The sequence below is a fragment of the Bison bison genome, unplaced genomic scaffold, assembly GCF_000754665.1.
Source record: "Bison bison bison isolate TAMUID 2011002044 unplaced genomic scaffold, Bison_UMD1.0 scf7180017864461, whole genome shotgun sequence".
NCBI lineage: Eukaryota > Metazoa > Chordata > Mammalia > Artiodactyla > Bovidae > Bison > Bison bison.
In genome coordinates this window covers 15190188-15209764 of record NW_011495023.1, presented here as the reverse complement: position 1 = coordinate 15209764, position 19577 = coordinate 15190188, and the positions used below count along the sequence as shown (strand labels likewise).

The 19577-nt window shown below is 39.1% G+C and overlaps 1 protein-coding gene across 3 annotated transcripts in view; it reads right to left on the bottom strand.

The window, feature by feature from the left end:
- The window catches only part of CACNB2 (calcium channel, voltage-dependent, beta 2 subunit), a 432395-nt gene that overhangs the window by 233247 nt on the left and 179571 nt on the right, over positions 1-19577 (bottom strand). The window contains exon 1 of one of the 3 annotated variants that reach the window (XM_010859992.1): positions 18166-19286. The exons of the other annotated variants lie outside the window; for them this stretch is intronic. Within the exon in view, the coding sequence (XP_010858294.1) occupies positions 18166-18246 (81 nt within the window). The 5' untranslated portion in view covers positions 18247-19286. Of the gene's footprint in view, positions 1-18165; positions 19287-19577 lie in introns of those variants that run through there. 3 annotated transcript variants of the gene reach the window in all.

Below are 19577 nucleotides of genomic sequence, written 5' to 3'. Positions count from 1 at the left end.
TTTATCTTTTAAGAGAATGAAGAAAATGTAAGAAAGATAGATGTACTTAGATTGAAATCTACCCAGTCCTCAACAGGATGATTGTGAAAAAGATTCAAGCCTAGACTTGTCCTGATGATAACTTGAAAGTCAAGAATAAAGGTAAAATATGAAACGCTCCCAGAGAGGGAAAAAAAAAGAATCAGGTTACTATAGGTTTCTTATCAGCAACCCTGCCTCCCTGAAGACAAACAGTGAAAAAATGTTCTGAAGGGAAAATACATTTTGAAATTAGAATTTCATATCAAGATAAATGATTAGTCAAGTATAAGATCAAAAGGAAGAAAATTTTGCAAGTACACACATACACTACAAGTATATGTAATTAATATGCATAGTATAAATATACATTTATATATGAATATAAACAAACTTCTAGTTTTCAAAGGTTTTCCAGCAAAACAACACAAAAACGTCCAAGAACAAGGATCTCCTGTGACATTAACCACATGATCAGCTGAATGGAACTACGTAGAGGAAACTTGAAAGAAAATAAGAGAATCTGGCTGGAAGATAAGGCAGCTTTTACCAACATTAGATTAAACTTCCTTCTCCATGGATCCCACATGTAAATGCTATTCTCATAATCATGATCTTGTAAGTGCTATTAGTTTTCAATTAAAAAATTGTATTATAGAATGATGCTAAAGGCTTAATTCCTGTTTCAAAACAGAGTGTAATTCAATAAAATAACTATCAAAAACTGGAAGTTATGAGAAGTAAGAGGTCGTATGTTTCAAATTCCTCTTCTTTCAAAGTTTCTGGAGTTGGTAAATTACTAGATGAGGGAGAAATTTTAACATTTAAATCTATACTAGTATTTACTATATGAATTAAAATTTATAAACACCCTTAACAGTGGTTTTCCCTGAGGAGCGAAATTTAGGGAGGAATTGTGGGGTGAAGGGAGACATTTACTTTTCAATTCATATCATTTTGTTTTGACATTCCCCTCCACAGCATTCACTGTGGCCAGGATAAAAAAAAAAAGAGGTACAAAAAAATATATATAGTGCAAGAACATAAAAAGTTGAGGGAAAAACTTTCAGAAAAGGATCACTGGAAAAATAACCTACATATTTTATATATCTAACCTTAAAAAAAAATGTTCTATGGCATGTTTTTCTTGGCTCACAGAGTAAAAACCTAATCATTACCATGAAAGTTGACTTCATTTGAGAGAGGGTAAAAAAATGTTTAGGAACTATAAAATCCAACCATAACTGGCAAATTCTAGAATTTCCAAGACTGAGCTTTAAAACATATTTCTGAAAATCCAACAGAAAAAAAGAAAGAGCTGTACTACTCCAAGTTTAGAAGAAACTGTCTGACAATAAAGCAGATACTAGAAACTTATAACTTAGCATTCTACAAATAGGCTTGGGTGAGTCACACTGCCCTCATTTTGGAATACTAACAGAATCATGCATCAAATTCTAGCTTCCTCGAGCAAATGTTGATGTGTGTGGTCAAATGGTAACTTATCAAGAGAGGCCTTCTCTGACTACTCTTAGAAGAAATCCATCCTAGACCCCCCTGTCACATCTTTAATCTTCTTACCCTGTTTCTTCTGTCTTTACCACCTGCATATTTATTTGTGTGTTTTTCTCATGCTTTTCCCAGCCCCCAGAAGAATGTAAGCTCCTTGAGAGCCACAACTTGGTCACATATTCCCCAGGACCCACGTCAGGTACTCCAGAGTCATTAGGTAGATGAAGAGAATAAATATTATTACAATATTGGGTTGGCCAAAAAGTTCGTTTGGATTTTTCCATATTACAGAAAAACCTGAACAAACTTTTTGGCTAACCCACTATTTCTTCATATAACAACTGATCTCAGAGATACTGTTCTGTTTACCTCAAACTGGCAAATTGCATGTTCATTTTAGATTACTTCTCTAGCTGGATCCTAATTGTCTAATCAATAATCCATTTGTTACACGCATGATTAAAAACAGATGCCTGCTTCATTCTCAGTAGACTCTCAGAGGCATCCATTCTGAAACAAATAGAAATTCCTGCATCAAATAAAATTAACAGCTTCTTAAGGGTCTACCATGTTCAAGGCCTTGGATGGGTGAAGAAAAACCCACGTGGTTCTGACCCAGAACCACCGGTCTTCCAATTCTGGGGGAAAACAACTTCCTAATCACCTTCTATCTTCAATGTAAAAATTCTTGGCAGCTGGTATTAAGGTAACTGCTGGGGATGTTTTGACATTTTCTGTTTCTGAATATTCCTCTATTTTCCCTCTTTTTAGAAAATCCAGGACTCACTCTCATTTCCCCCTTTTATTTGTAAAAAGTATAAAAGACTTATAGTCCAGAAAGTTACCATCTAATATTACAAAATTCGGGGACCATGTCAGACAAGAGTTTTCCTTTAATCCTGAAAATGCTAGTTTTAGTGGGAAAAAAAGTGGTTGACAATGAGAGGGAAAATACAACCCTATCACTTACAGGGTATCAACTTTAAAAATAAAGAAAGGTAGTTCTGCAATGCTTCCAAACCAAATCAGAATTGGAGTAAGCTCATGTTCAAATATTACTCTTGTGTTAAAATGACATTTTGGAAAGTGCTTCATTTTCTGGCTGACATGAGCAAACACATCTGTGAGTTGATGACATTTCATACAAAAGGGACAACTTGTTCACCAAAAAAGCTGTCAAGTCATTCCCATGGCTCATTTTGCCAAGAGCCAGAGGTGTCCAACATACCGTCTGCCTTCTGTAACTTCACTGGCTCTTGTGCTTGGCACATTTGGGGTTGTTTTGGGGAGGCTGGTACATATGCAACTCATGTGCATTATGACCCCAACAAACAGATCCCATGAGCTGTTGAAAGTGACCTTGGGACAAAACTCAACGGTTACCCAAGGAATTCCTATGGCTGCCTCTACAGAGCTGCAGTTTTAAAATGCATTTCCCATTTCATAATGATCCTGCAAGGAATGTGAAAATCTAAAATATTGTGGTATGGCAAATATTTTCAGGGTAGCCAATGTTTGAATTAATCATATTTCTTTTATTATAACTGATTTGGACATTTTTATCTTTTATGTTTTTATCAAGAGACAGGTGCTTTATTGCCACTTCCCCAACACTGCCCACTCCTTAGTGACCTTACATCTTTTTAAATCCACAACATCAAATTATGTGATCCCCCTTTTCCACCTCTGTTGCTGCCTTTTAATTTGTGTAACATGTACTTACTACTCATGTCTGTGGGGAACCACTGCTGTGCTAGGTAGGAACTAGTATTATATTCAAGTGGTGAAACAAATAGATAAAATATAATCTTTGTCTCCAGTTTAAGAGAGGAGGGATATCAGAAATAAATAGCTTGAACACAACTGCAATTAAGACAAGCATCATGAAATAAAAGTATGATGTCCATTTACTGATTTTGGAGGCATTTCTCCAGGTTCTAAAAACACTATTTTACCTCACCTTATTGACACGTCAATAAGACATATCAACTCAAATTTCATAGCATAAACAACACACGCAAATTTCACACATTCATGTACATGTTCTGCATCTTTTTATAGTCTTAATTCTTTCAAAGGTTAACCCCAGACCTCTGTATTTGGTCTCATTGTCTTCCACTTGCTCCAGAAACATGTTCTCTGGCTACAGATATGCCCACATTTCCCTCAATTTACTTCCCTTCCAATGACTGTGGTTTACTTCCTCCATCTGGACAATGTGGGGTGTATTTTGCTTGTTTCTAGCCTTTATCACCCACACATTATTTGTAAATCATTGCTGTTTTTCTGGACTGTCACTAACTCCTTTGAAGTTCCTCTTCAAAGATCACCAGTGATAAGCAACACCATTTTTTTTCCTTTGCTGCCTGGCACATGGGATCTTCGATCCCAACCAGGGATTGAACTCATGCCTCCTGCATTGGAAGTGCAGAGTCTTCACCTCTGGACCACCAGGGAAGCCCCACCAATGCCCTTGAGAGTAAAGTCATTTTGATCCTAGTGTATACCTCTCTTCTTCCTCCTGAAAACTCTCCATCTTTAGACAGTACGGTGTCAAAGAAGATCCTGTTTCTTGTCTTACCTCCCAGAGAGCATCTCATTTTTATTTGTAGCCTCTTAACATGTAAGAATGCCCTAGGAATCCCCCACCACCCCTCTTCTCTCCTTGCACTGGGCGTCATGAATGGCAAACATGAGCATATTCTGGCTTGACACGTTGGGGTTGTTAGTTTTTAGCGATGTCAACACTTTCATACTAGGAGGTATTACATAAAACCTGGAATTTGTTTGTCTTGACAAATCATAATTCATACCAACCATGAAATAATGATACAAGAAAGAATGTCAAGGAGATATAAAAGACTGCTTGACTGCTAAGTAGGAATGAAAGAATCGCTTCCCCTATCACACGGGAACCAAAAGGTAGGTTTACTGAAGATGTTGAGGATTTATGCTGATTCCCACCCATATTAAAAGTTCATTCTATCAGTGTCAGACTTTTTCACATCTTCACTTCAGTCATCACAGTTATTTGCTTTATTGTATTCTCCAATCTTATTTCAAAAAGGGTTTGATTCAGAATCCTTTCGTTTACTTTTCCTCAGAATATTGAATTTTGAAAATCTGAGCTATGAAATGAGAGATAACAATAGATAATATGAATTTTATTTTTTCCATTTGTAAAGGCTTTATTGAATTTGTTACAACACTCTTTCTGTTTTATGTTTTATTTTGTTTTTTTTGCCCACAAGACATGTGCAATCTTAGCTCTCCAGTGAGGGATCGAACCTTGGTCCCCTGCACTGGACGGTGAAGTCTGAACTACCAGACTACTAGGGAAATCCCAATAATATGAGCTTCAAACTCCTAATTCTTTCCCAGTCACATAATCTACTTAGTCCATGAAGTAGATGATATACAGCCCAAACACCATTCTTTATTCTCAATATTAGAGATGATAAAGTCTCAATTTTAGAGGTGATAAAGTCTCCATAGGGGAAAAATATAAGAAAATAGATAAAGGTGCAAAGGTATAAAAAATTCCATAAGAAAAGTTATTTGAATTATTCTCTTTGACTCCCTTGTATTAGATTAAAAAATAAACGTTTGGCAGTAATTAATCCTAAACCTCTATTTCCTGATGTTGATGCCTCAATTTCCATTACATCTGATTCCAAGAATAATGTATATATTTCTATGCAGAGGAATAAAAAGTGAGAGTGAAAAGTACAACGTGACCTACAAGAAAAAAAACTACCTCCGTTTTAACGAAGGACTAGCAGAGACAGATTTCTCCTTTGTACATATCAAATGTTAACTAATAGACCATGATTTTAGAACTCATAATACCATTGAACTTTCATCCTGAAAGATGTACTTATGTTTGGAAAATAACAATCCACACAGCACACATGGAGGATGAATTTTCTGTCCAACGGAAGCATAAATCAAGGTTTTGTGAGCTGCATTTGACTTCTTCCTTTGGTGCTTTGCGAGCCCACTAAGCCTGGTTGCCAGGCAACCATGGCAGCTTTGCTGAATATAGATATTAACAGGTTTAGGTTACACTGAAAAACATGGAGTGAAAATGAGCACCAGACTTATCCTTCACCTGGAAATTTGGGGGGAAAGCCATCTTTTCAACTCAATATTTGAAATGAATGTATTTATTATCTTTGGTTACACTCCATTCTCTGAGATGGTCAGAGGAGTTCAATTCCTCATTGGAGAGAATACATTTTTGTCTACTGTCTATTTTTTTGTTTTTTATTTTTTAAGGTTACTACAGAATATTTTTTCCATTGGAGTATGACTGCTTTACAGTGTTATGTTGGTTTCTGCTGTACAGAAACATGAATCAGCTATAGTATACATATATCCCAGCCCTCTACATCGCCACAGAGCACCAAGCTGAGCTCCCTGAGATATACAGTGGCTTCCCACTAACTATTTTACACATGGTAGTATATATATATCAGTCCTAATCTCCCAGTTCACCTTACTGTTCCTGCATGCCCACATGTCCATTTCTCTACATCCGTGTCTCTATTCCTGCCCTGCAGATAGGTTCCTCTGTACCATTTTTCTAGTTTCCACATATATACATTAATATATGATATTTATTTTCCCCTTCTGACTCACTTCACTCTGTAAGACAGACTAATTCCCTGGTTCACTGCCATCGTAACTTGAAACTGTGTTTAGAAACACTGGTGGTTTTTCTCGAAAGTGAATGGATTACAGTCTCATTTTCATAAAATAGGAACATGTTTGTGACGTTTTATAGTGTCAAGACTCTCTCTCAGAGGTATCTGGAACCATCTGAGGCAAGCAGGATAGAGATCTCTCCCCTGTGGATCAGACTAGAAACACTGTCTTCATGAAGATAAATGACCAGTGCCCCCGAGGTCAAAGGCAGAGCTGGAGTGGCACCCAGATGTTGAGCCTGTCTCTAGAGGCAGTCCTCCGGCACAGCTCTCTACAGTATTTTTCCAGGATGGTTGAGAAAGCGGCAGAAAATGAAGACACTCGTGTGAACTGTCAAGTTTCTGAGGCTGCAGGTCTGGCTCTTACGGAGAGAGGCAAGCGTGTCATCTGAGACAGGTGGCACTGAAGTGTGTTTATTCTTGACTTTTTTCCCTCCTTCTCTCAAATATTTTCACATCCTTGTTTTTTCTGCCTGTCCTCCCTCACAGCCTTTAGGGAAAAACAAAAAACAAAAATAAGCTCTGTCTGTTCCTTCATCTCCGGAAGTGACAGCAGTGGCCAACGAGGTGCTGAGCTGACTTCCTTTACTATGAGTCTGCCATGGGATCAAGGGTGTTGGAGAGACTCCGTGAAGTCTCAAAGTTTGAAGGACACCTGTTTACAGGTGTGGACCTATAACACAGCTGATGAAGAGAGCAGACTGCATCTGTGTAGCCAGACTGCAGGAGGCTGCAATCCACCTGCCAGTCTAGAAAAGTCTGCGCACACCTGGTTCACGTTTAAAATGTTGCTTACATTTGGAAAATTAAGTGCGTTCTGTGCTTTCCACTATGGAAAATAGTATGGAAGTTCCTCAAAAGACTAAGAATAAAATTACCATATGATCCAACAATTCTACTCCTGGGGCATATACCTGGACAAAACTAAAATTCAAAAAGATACACCCTATGTTCATAGCAGCACTTCTTACAATAGCCAGGAAATGGAAATAATTTAACTGTCCCTCAACAGATGTATGGATAAACAAGAAGACGTGGTACATATGCACAATGCAATACTACTCAGCCACAAAGAACAAAATCATGCCATTTGCAGCAACATGATAGAACTAATGATTGTTATACTAAGTGAAGTAAGTCAAAAAGAACAAACACCATATGACATCACTTACATGTGGAATCTAAAATGATGCAAAGCAACTTATCTATGAAACAGAAACAGACTCACAGACATAAAGGACTGGCTCATGGTTGCCAAGGGGGAGGGGATCAGAGGAGAGAAGGGCTGGGAGTTTGGGGTGAGCAGATGTTAACCACAGTGAAGTCCTACTGCATAGCACAGAGGACGACATTCAATATCCTGTGATGAACCATAATAGAAAAGAATATTTAAAAAAGAATAACTGAATGAATTTGCTGTACAGTAGAAATTAACACAACATTGTAAATCAAATAATTTAAAAAAAAAAATAAAAATGTGTGCTTTCATTGCGGCTGCTTCTGGTTATGTGGAGCAAGCAGCTAGAAGATCGCTGTGGTAACAAAAGCCCCAGCAAACTACTCAGACCAATTCCGTAAGTTCCAGGGATCACTGTGACAATATCTCAGACCTCTAACTCCATTCTGATTCCTCTTGTGTCAGGCGGGGATGCCTGATCCTGGTGATTTGGGGGGATCTATGTCAATGCCATCTCTTCCTTCTGCTTTGATAGGTTGGGAGTATTTTTATTCCCAGTCTGTTTTTGTGGCCACATTCACTTAAACAGAGCATAATTTGGGTTCTTTTCTTGGGCCCAGGGAAAGGCAAGATAGTCACATCCTTTCTCAGCAAAAGACCAAGGCTCAGTAAATCCACAGTGTGGAGCTTGATTCACCAGAGGAAGAGAAGGGTGAAGTTTGTCACCCACCTTTGGCTGCTTCCCTTCACACGAGTAGAGGGAAGCCAGCTCATTTCAGTCTCCTGACGTGACTTGGGAAGTTCATAAAGATCATCTATGTAAGAGCGAAAAACGAGCAAACTGCTGAGATAAAAATACCAAACCTCCCTGGTGAGGCGAATACTGATATGTTTACACTCCTGAACTCATGAGCCTCCTTTTATGAAAGGCGTGGGACCTTCCCCTGCATGTTGAGAGTCTCTATCTAACTTTTGATTTTTTTTTGGTAGGATGAAATTGAAATAGTGCTCTTTCCTCACTTACAGTCTCATTTTCTTGGATTAGCCTTACTCCTTAGGTGAAGTCCCTTCCTACTTTCCTCCTCAGAAAGAAGGGAGGAAATTTCTTTCTGAATAACCTCTTAATTTTTTTCCCAGAAGCCCTCATATCATTGCCGATGATACAAACATAGAAATTCTGCTTGCATTTCAAACGTGTCAATTATTAATGACATAATGAACACCTAGAATTTTGAACTTTATTATAGTATGTTCTGCCAGTATGAATGACATAAATGCAAACTTCCTTTACACAAGAGTGAGGGTAATTCTAATGATCTTTTTTACTTTGCATGACCTTTGCCAACAAGGCTTAGTTTGGAACTTGGCTCAGAAGTAGCAGCGATGAGATTTCAGGGGCGTGGGGGGTCAACTCAGAGGCACACGTGTGAATACTTCAAGTGCGTTCAGAAAAGTTGAGGTTCTATCTATGGAAGAAGAAGCAGTGGCAGGGAACCAGACCAGAAATTTACATGGAGATCGGACTAGACTTGACATTCTCCAAGGTCAGGCTAAGAAATCTAGATTGGCACCTGAGGTAATTTCATGCAGAACAGCCAAGTAAAATCCTTGCCTAACTGCTCTTTCTTATGACATGACCCATCTCCTTCATGTATACTTCTTGCATTCTTAAGAGTGATCCTCACACCATATGAGGTAAGTACACAGATCTTCATTTTGCAAGTAAAGAAAGTGATTCCTGAAGAAGTTAATTCACCTGCCCAAAGACACAGGTCTGATGCCTTCCTGTCTGACATCAGCTTAGTCTGTCTATCTGCATTTCCCTACTCACATTGACCTTCAAGCTTGCAGTTTCCCAGTCCTTCTCCCTAACCCCCTCCACCTTAATCATTCATTCATACTCTGTTGTAACAATGAGAGTGGTCATGTAATTCGTTGGCCAAACCAGAACACTTCAGAGGATGAAAGAAGACACTATTAATAATTGTGGGCCAACAGGTCTAATATGGGACTTCTGGTCACCCTAGGGTGAATGAATGCTTGAAACAGGATTAGCATTTATTTAGTAACTTAATTTGAAATCACTCACACTGGGATCTCTCCAGCTTTTTCTCTAAGAGTAGCATCCCTAACTTGCCTCCATTGAATTTCTCCATGGGGTCCTCCAAACCCCACACAGCAGTTTTCTCAGGGCAGAAGTAACCACTCCAATCTTATCACGTCCATGTACCTTCTATCTATATATAAGGAGGAGTCCCACAAAACAGTGGGACTGCAAGGGAATGTTTTCTCTGAAATGCTTGCTGATCAAGGTGGCTACTGCTCGCAGAGGCTGTTATTCCTAGCCAGCTTGCACAAAGGTCAGGACACTCAGAACAAAATCTCCCTACGGGGCACCAACACAGATCCCTGTGAACAGATTGGGATTTGGTAACTCACTGCAAATTATGTCACCTCTTGATTTTAGGGAACCATTCCTCATTGGTCATCTCATTCTTAGGCCCTCAAAGCCTCAGATGTGGCACTGAAGGTGAATGAGGATACAGACTGACATCTTCTCCCTGAAATGTCACACTTCTTATTCAGTCTGGATGTAGCATTCTCATTTAGATTTTGCATTATATCTTTCACGTAGGTGATTGTGTATACTCTCTCTGTTTTTTAACCTTCACCACAATAGAAAAAGGGCAAGGGACTTCCCTCGTGGTCCAGTGGTTAAGACTTTGCCTTCTAACATAGGGGGCCTGGGTTTGATGCCTGGTTGGGGAGCTAAGATTCCACATGCCTCTTGGCCAAAAAACCAAAACATAAAACAGAAACAATATTGTAACAAATTCAATAAAGACTTTAAAAATGGCCCACTTTAAAAAGAAAAAGGGGGAAGATTTCAGCAAAAATACTTAGTGACTTGTGGATGATTATTTGATTTTCCTCACCCTTCCTGATTCGCCATTCTGTTGGCCTTCAGTCATGATCTTCAGACTCAGGAATACTCAGGCAGAGATGCTACCCCAAGGGGAAACATGTTTGGAGCCAGGGTGAGCCTGTGCATGTGAGGATGGTGCACTGCACTCGAAATGGAGCTGAACCTCTCCCTCACTCCCAGATTGTCTCCAGAAGGACCAGGGATGTCCTCCCAGCAAGTGTGAAGAGAACGTTTCACCAGTTGGAAGTTCATTTTGTCTATACCTAAGGCTCAAACCCACGGGAAAGAAGCCAGAGGAACAAGCAGGAGAGTCTTTGGCTCATCCAACCCCTGCTTCCAGACTTCTTAGTTGTCTTCTTTGTGAAAGGAGTCAGTTGAGTTCAGAAATGTTTAACTCTAGCTGTGGATGGTGAGGAATCTGTAAAGGATTTGATCTGACAGAGAATTGATGAAGATCTGGGTTTAGGGGCACTTGTTGACTAGGAGAAGTGTTTGGAATGGATTAGAGAAGGGAAAATTTGGAAGTTAGCCCTCAATATGAAGACTGCTACAGGTAAGGGTCTAGCAGAGACAAGATAAGAAATCCCTGGAACTTCTCTGGTGGTCCAGTGGCTAAGACTCTGTGCTCCCAATGCAGAGGGCCCAGGTTCAATTCCTGATCAGGGAACTATTAATAGATCCTATATACTACAACTAAGAGCTCACATATTGTAATTAAAGATCCTGCATGCCACAACTAGGAGCTGGTGTAGCCAAATAAATAAATAATAAAAAAGAAATCCCTGAATTAGTGCTATACCAGTGGGACTGGAAAGCAAGGGACAGAGGAAAGAAGCAAACTGGAATTGAACACATTGTTTGTAAGAGTGAGCACTATGATTAGCACCTAATATAAGTGCTAATATTAGGAGTATTTTAAAAATACTCCTATGGAAAAAGCTTTATTATCCCCATTTCATAGATGAATACACTAAACCTTGGTGGTTATAACTTGTCCAAGATCTCACAGTTAGTGTGAGAACCAGATTCAAACTCAGAATGTCTCTGAAGCCTGTATTTTCTCCATTTTTGGAATACTGTCAACAAGGCATGTTGGTGATGTTGGTGCATGAGAGAATATGATGTCATCAGAAACAGAAATATACAAACACACACCACAGAATGTTGCTCAGTCATGAAAAAGAATGAAGTAATTATTTGCAGCAACATGGTTAGACGTGGAGATTATCATACTGAGTAAAGTAAGCCAGGGAAAGTATTAGAATTTCAGCTTCAGCATCAGTCCTTCCAATGAAGGATTTTCTTTTGTAGATTGGTTCATTTGCTCATTTGTTGTATTTTAGACATATATGCCTAAATAATATAATGATTGTCTAAATGATATGATATGATAGAAATTATATCTAAATATATGTATAATTATAAAAGTTATAATTATATCTAAATTATATATTATGTCTAAATAACATGAGAGAAATTATATGTCTAAATAATATGATATCTGGCTTACTTCACTTAGTATTAGAATCTCTAGGTCCAACCATGTTGCTGCAAATATTATTTCGTTCTTTTTCATGGCTGAGTAACATTCTAGTGTGTGTGTGTGTGTGTGTGTTTCTCATTTCTGTTCCTGGTGATATGAAGAGTCAACTCATTGGAAAGACCCTCATGCTGGGAAAGATTGATGACAGGAGGAGAAGGGGGCGACAGAGGATGAGACGGTCGGATGGCATCACCGACTCAATGGATGGAAGTTTGAAGAAGCTCCAGGAGATGGTGAAGGACAGGGAAGCCTGGAGTGCTGCAGTCCATGGAGTTGCAAAGAGTCAGACATGACTGACTGAACTGAACAAAAGAAAAACAGACTCACAGACATAGAGAAAGACTTGTGGTTGCCAAGAGGGAGGGGCAGGGATGGGAAGATGGAGAGTTTGGGATTAGCAGATGCGAACTGTTAGAAGCAGGATGAGTACACAACAAGGCCCTACTGTATAGCTCAGGGAACTACATTCAGCATCCTGAGACAAACCATAATGGAAAAGACTCGGAAAAGAACACATATGTGTAACTGAGTCATCTTGCTAAATAGCAGAAAGTAACACAGCATTATAAATCAATTATATTAAAAAAATACGAATCAGGAAAGCAGGGGAAATGACAGTGCTTGGAGACAGTGAATGACAGCTCCCTTTAAATATATGAGAGCTCTCTAAGTTAGAGAACTATGGTTATCTTTAAAATATGATTATTTTTAATATCAAAAACATAATTAACAGTAGTAGGCTTCATAAGATACACAGCTTTTAGTGCTCCATGACTCACTCTATAAAGTAACGTACATCAGTATTTACCAAGCCCAGACAGAGTCCTTTTATCGAGTAAAAAAAAAAAAAAATACTCATTGGAAGAAGAAATAGCTGTCCTCACATATGAATTTCTGGAAGAATCTTAACAGCTGTGAGCAAAAGTAAACAATTTATCTGATCAGACACCCTATCACCAGACACCCTGATTTCCAATCAATTGTGAGTGAAGTTGAAAAAATTAAAATCGTCGCAAGTACTGGAAACAAGTTTAGTAAACCTTCCAACATACTTCAACAAGGAAAGAGAGGAGAGCAAATAAGAGGGAAATACTATTTCTGATGACACTGGTATATGTTCATAGCAGGAACAGATAAAATTAGATATTTTCAGAAACTGTTATTGTCTGAAACCAATAAACTGGATGCTGCAGTGAAACGTATATATCAAATGAAGCACAATCAACGAGAGGTAAGTCAGCTTTCGAGTCATCGAGATATCTACAGTGACCTGCAGATATCTACAGTGATCAGGGAGGTTAAAAATGAGAGGAACAGTGATTCTTGACAATATGAGAGTGACATCCATGTGGAAATAAGCTGAAACATCTATGGAGCCAATAACCAAAGAAAGGTGATGGATTGCTCCCCTGGAGGACACCTCTTCCACTTCAGAAATGAGCAAGCGTGTGGAGTGTATTGAGTTTTCATGTTAGTCTTTTAGACAATTTCTAATAACACTAATTTTATAATAGAATAACACACCCATAATAATGCATTTGTTAGAAGTATCTTTAGAAAGCAGACCTAAAGTTCTGAGTTCTTATTTAATCTCAAGCACTTGGTTAAATGACAGCAATTTCTTTATATTCTTTATTTTCTCTCTTTATTTTTTAAATGAATTTTATTAGTTTCTTATGGCACATAATCAAAACCGGAAAAACAACTAATAAAATACACTATATGCAGAGAGCAATTATTTTATATAAGACCACAGATTTGGAATAACAAACAGCTCAGTATGAGTGATTTCAGATCTTGAGGATTAAAAGTATAGCAAGGCAGTCTGCACAGTGACAGGACATGAAGTGGGATCTGTTATTTTTATATTTTGAGGGTGAAATGACTTTTCAACAAAGGAGATCAGTCTGACATAAAGTCAGATCTATACAACCTTAAGGTGTCCCTACAGCTTTTAGGAGCAAATGTCCAGAAGACCATGTCCTGTCCCCCACTCTGCCAAACAGATCTTTGGAAGAGTTTTTTATGGTCCAAGAATCCACAGAGATTCCATGATAAAGTTTTGGATTGCATACCTGTCCTCACAAAAAGTAAAAATTGCTCTTGGAAAAGCTGTGTTCCTTAAATCTGGATCCTTACTCCCCAGTTCTCTGGCTCAATCCATTAACATTACTTTAAAATTTATTCTCATTTCTGTTATGTCAAAGTTACATTACACTCGTTGGTGAGACTGTCTCAATTACTTTAAAAAATAAGAAAGTTCTCGATTCTTAAGGGTCACGGGTAGAGCATGAGTGTGTCATGATGACCAGTCCTCTCTCTGTCCTTGCTGCTATCACCTTGCTGATTGTACAGGTGCCTAGGTGTACTGTCCTGTAAGGCCTTTACATACCATCTCTCCAGGGACTGGAAGGGAGGGATGTCAGTGTGCCTTGGAATCCACAGGGAAACAATTACATAGACAGACAAATGCATACAGAGACCCAAGGAAATTTCAAGAAGGTAACCATAGTCCAGCCACACTGGCCATCTTGTCACTCCTCACATGCTCCAGTCTTTGCACCTTGCACCTGACATCTTTGCTGGAGATGCTCAATTACTGTTTCCCCTGTGACTGACTCTGCTACCTTCTTCAGTGGGTAGCCATTCCCTTCTCCAGTGGATCTTCCCAACCCAGAAATCGAACCAGGGTCTCCACATCGCAGGCAGATTCTTTACCAGCTGAGCTACCAGGGAAGCCCTAGCTTAAATAGCTGGACCAACCAACATGCAACACCCTCTTCCACTGATCAGCAATTTCTAACCCATTTCTTGCTTGACTTTTTTACTGAAGTATATAACGTTAATTTCTACTGTGCAGCCAAGTGATTTATATTCCTATTTAGTGATTCTTTGTATACTTTTTTCCTTTATGGTTTATCCCAGTTCAATAGTTCGCTGTGCTACACAGTAGGACCTTGTTGTTTAGCCATCCTATATATATCCTAATTTGCATCTGCTAACCTCAAACTCCCAATTCATTTCTTCCCATTCCCCCATCTCCCTTGGAAACCAGAAACCTCTTCTGTACATCTGTGAGTCTGTTACTGTTTTGTAGATAAGTTCATGTCTCTTGCTTGACTGTATTCTATCTCACGCATTACTCATATATCTCCTGTTTCCCTTTACTAGAATTTCAGCTCTTTGAGGACACAGATTTTCAAGTACATTACTCGCTACTGTTGACTCAGTGCTGAGACTATCATAAAAGAAGCAATTGATAAACATCTGTTGAATGATTGTTGAACGCTTATACAGAGGACTTGCTAATTCTCACTGCATCTCAGAGAAATAATAGGTGGTTACTATGCACTTGTTTAGGGCTTCCCTGGTGGTTCAGTGGTAAAGAATTTGCCTGCCAAAGCAGGAAACACAGGTTCAGTCCCTGGGTTGGGAAGATCCATTGGAGAAGGAAATGGCAACCCACTTCAGTACTCTTGCCTGGGAAATTCCATGGACAGGTAAGTCTGGCGGACTGCAGTCCATGGGGTAGCAGAAGAGTTGGACGTGATTCAGTGATGGAGCACACATCCTCTTGTTCATCTTACAGCCAGGAAACCTCTCAGGCATGTTCAAACAGACACCTAGACCAGATACCACGATATTGGAAAAGAAAAGTGGTGTTTCACCCTGAGCTTGGGCTTCCCTTATGGCTCAGCTGGTAAAGAATCCACCTGCAATGCAGGAGACCTGGGTTTGTCCCTGGGTTGAGAAGATCCCCTGGAGAAGGGAAAGGCTACCCACTCCAGTATTCTGACCTGGAGAATTCCATGAACTGTATAGTCAGTCCATGGGGTTGCAAAGAGTCGGACACAACTGAGTGACTATCACTTTCACCCTGAGCTTGTGATTTTCAGCAATACGTATTTGCATTTATCACTTTGAGCCAAGTATGTCTAAGGAATTCTCTAGAGCAACAGTCCCCAAGCTTCCTGGCACCAGCACGCTGCTTCATGGAAGAAATTTTTCCATGGACCAGGAATGGGTGGTTTGGGGAAGATTCAAGCACATTACATTTATTATGTACTTTATTTCTATTATTATTACATCAGCTCCAGCTCACACCATCAGGCATCGGATCCTAGAGGCTGGGGACCCCTGCTCTAGAGGAACCAGGGATGGAGAGATGCATGACCTATTCTCACCATCACAAAGTTCACGATGTGGTCTGAGACATGATGAATTATTTTATTCTCTTCTTGAATTCGAGTCTAAACAAATGTTTAAATGAAAACTGGCAATGGCAAAGGCAGGTATATCGGGTACATTTCACTGTACCTAATAGTCAAAGGACTCAGAGAAATGTCATTCACCACCTAAAACAACCACAACTGATTGAAACAGAAGTGATGGCCAACACTTGAAACTGTCTCTCTACACCCTCTATTACAAATAAAGGCATTCTATAATATTCAGAAACATTGATTATTCATTCCTTGAACAGAAAACGCACACCTCCCAAATGACAGTATTCTCTGTAATGTCACACTCATAAAATTTGTAAACTTTGCTTTCGACAAACTCTGCTACAGAGACTTGTGTCACCAAATACAACAAACCAGGAACAGTCTATTCTAACCTAAGAAAATACAAGTATTCTGACTCTATGAGAAGAACTGCTTCTAAACTTCTAGCCAGGGACTTGAACTTTTAAAAAAATATTAGCATAATTGAGTCTGAAGGGAACCTAACCCAACAGTGGTCTAAGCTTTTGAAATGTTTCAAGTTTTGTCCTCCTGGCAGAAATACTCTGTTAAGCAGGCACTGCTTTGGGAGAATTAATCTTTTAGGAGGATTACGCAGATGAAGGAGGGGATATACTTCTGAAATTACTCCTTTCTTCGGTGTTTATGTACCAGGAGAAAGTGGCAGACGCCCCTATGGGCACTGGAATTAGCCATTGGAGCCATCTGAACAGAGAGGGAATGAAAACTCACTGGTCCTTGAGTTTTCTCTCTTGATTATACTGTGAAGGGGGGCAAGGAGAAGGATAAAAAAGCCACAAAAGCAATAATATCAAGATAAGAAATATTCATTTTTAATTGGGATATTACAGTTGCTTTACAATATTGTGTTAATTTCTAGTGTACAATGAGTGAATCCACTATACGTATATTAATTTTTAATAATGAATAACCTGGAAAAGTTTGTAAACTTTTGGAGATAATCTTGGGAGCTGTGTTTTAAACTAAGACACATGTCTTTGTTAAATATTCTAAAGAATATCCATAATAGAAAAAAATCATAATCACTGTTTTCAGACCAATTGTACTATGTCATAAAATGTAAAAAAAAAAAAACAAAAAAAAACCCAATTAGTGAATTTCAAGTTAAGGTACTACAAATGATTTTTTAACCAAAAAGATGGAATCCTTTCTTTTTCTGAGTTAAGCAAACTGTAATCATAATCAGATATGTCAAATTCTGTGACAAGTATGGTTGGGTTGTAGGTGTGAGCAGCAGCTAAAACACTGGTGTAAGAGACACAGTTCATCTGTGAGAACTTGTGAAGTAGAGTAGAAGGGAGAGTAGAAGGGAATCCATTTGTTAATTTTAATGCATCAAGCTCAGGAAATCGGACAGCCAGGGAACTATAGTCATTCTTTTTTAGAAGTTTTCAGACTATTCTCATTATTTTGAGCTCAATCTAGTTTATATTTTTGGTAGGAAACTAATTTGAAACAACATTAAGGAGTCAAATTTGATTAGGATTAACATACTGTTATTCCTGGAATGTTAACCTTTCACTATACATGTCCATTATGGATTAACAGAAATTAGTCAGAATGAAATTGAGAAATACCTATTTCTATCTTGTTTCTAACACAAAAGGAACAATTTCCCCCAATACTGTAAACTCTACACGTGCTACCTTTAAAATTTGACTTAATGCCCCTCCATAATATTGACACTCTCTTTATCGAACCTAAAGAATCCTGGGATTAAAAACATCTTAAAATCATAAATTTGGATTCATAAATTTTAAGTTCTGGGTGTAGATGCGACTATGAGGCAACTTAAAAATGCCAAAACAAGTAAAGAGTTTATGTCCTATAGTTTATATTTTAGCAAGTACACCATCAAGCTTTTGCCAAAAGCTGTCTAACATGTAGAAAGATCTTCCTGTGATTTTCTAAGGCAAATACTTTCTCCCAAACACGAAACCCCTAGATGTCTTTTAAGTTCTCAAAGTATTTCTGTTTTAGATATATTTTGAAGAGAGAGGAAATCATTGTCTACTTACCCAAGAGACATTTTTACCCTTAGGTGTCTTTAGCATGGCAACATGCAGGGCTGAGGTGGCCAACAGCAATTTCACCAACATGGACAATCCAGGGAAGTAGATTTCAAAAGTCTCTGTTACCCAAATGCAAAAAGTTCCCTGGTTTGCCAGACACAGATATCATAAGTAAAAATAAAGATCACCTTCAGGGAGCCCATTTTTCTTCTCAGGGCTAAGCATGTAAACACGCACATCACAGATCACTGCTCTAATTACCCAGTCTATGAAGGCAGGCGCTGCTGCATAAGGGTCTTCTCTATGTCCACAAAATGGACAAAATCCAGAGTGCAGTATCCCCTTAAAAAACACAACTTGATTCCAGGTGGAAACGCCCAAAAGCACAGAAGAATTCTTCCTTCGCTGCTAAAGTGCAACTCCCCAGGACTCCCCAAGAGTGAACAAAAGGTTGGCCGCGCTGGCTGACAGTTACTTAGCAAGAAAAAGAGGGAAAGCAAGTTGAATTTAGGAGACTTTGTAGGTTAGCTGCTGGCGGCATCCATTTTAAGAGGCGCCTGACTCCAGGGCTGCCCGGGAGGATAAAGAGAAAGCGGAGCTCAGTTTCAATAAATAATACATAGTCTCAGGTACAGTCTGTGCCTGGTGGGACCTTCTGCTCAGCCTCAGCCAGGAGAGATCGCTCTGCGCAGCCCGGAGCCTCCCTGTGCACCTGTTGTTGGTGAGGCGGCTCGGTGCGAGGCTGGTCTCCTAACGACCAGGAGCGTTTGTTTATAAGAGAAGAAAAAGAGAAGCCCCAAGAGGGGGGCAAATGAGAAGCCCCAGATGGAAGAGCAAGGCTGGAAATCAGTGCTGGTCCCCTCCCCTCGCTTCTGCGCCCTTGTGTCCCGTTTCTTTTTACCTCCTGTCAATCTAGATTAACTAAGCAGATCCAGGCTAAATTTTGCTACTACCAGTAGTGATTAGTTTGAGTTGGCGAAATCGGATTATACAGGCGGGCCTCTGCCTTCTCCCCCAGGCAAGCCACACCAAGCGACTGGAAAGCTGCTGTCCTCCTCACCGGACTGGAACATTCTGGAAGGTTCTGCCAGGGGAACTAGCTCACAGGAGAAAAGTTGGCTACCTGAGGCTGCTCAGATACAAACAGAGCAGGGTGAAACCAGCCATTTCACTCTGTACTTTGGTTTTCTTCCAAATTCTAATGTTCTCTCTGATGGAAAGTTAAATTAGTACAGGAAAAAAAAAAAGCGTAGCATTTTTCCATTTCATCAAAAATTTTATTCCTGATGCTAGATTTCTAATTTTTTTTAAAAAATAGTTAAGCTACAAAGGTTTACTCTATAGCACAGGCAACTATAGTCAATATATTGTAATAATCTGTAATGGAAAATAATTTCAAAAACAACATATGTGTATAT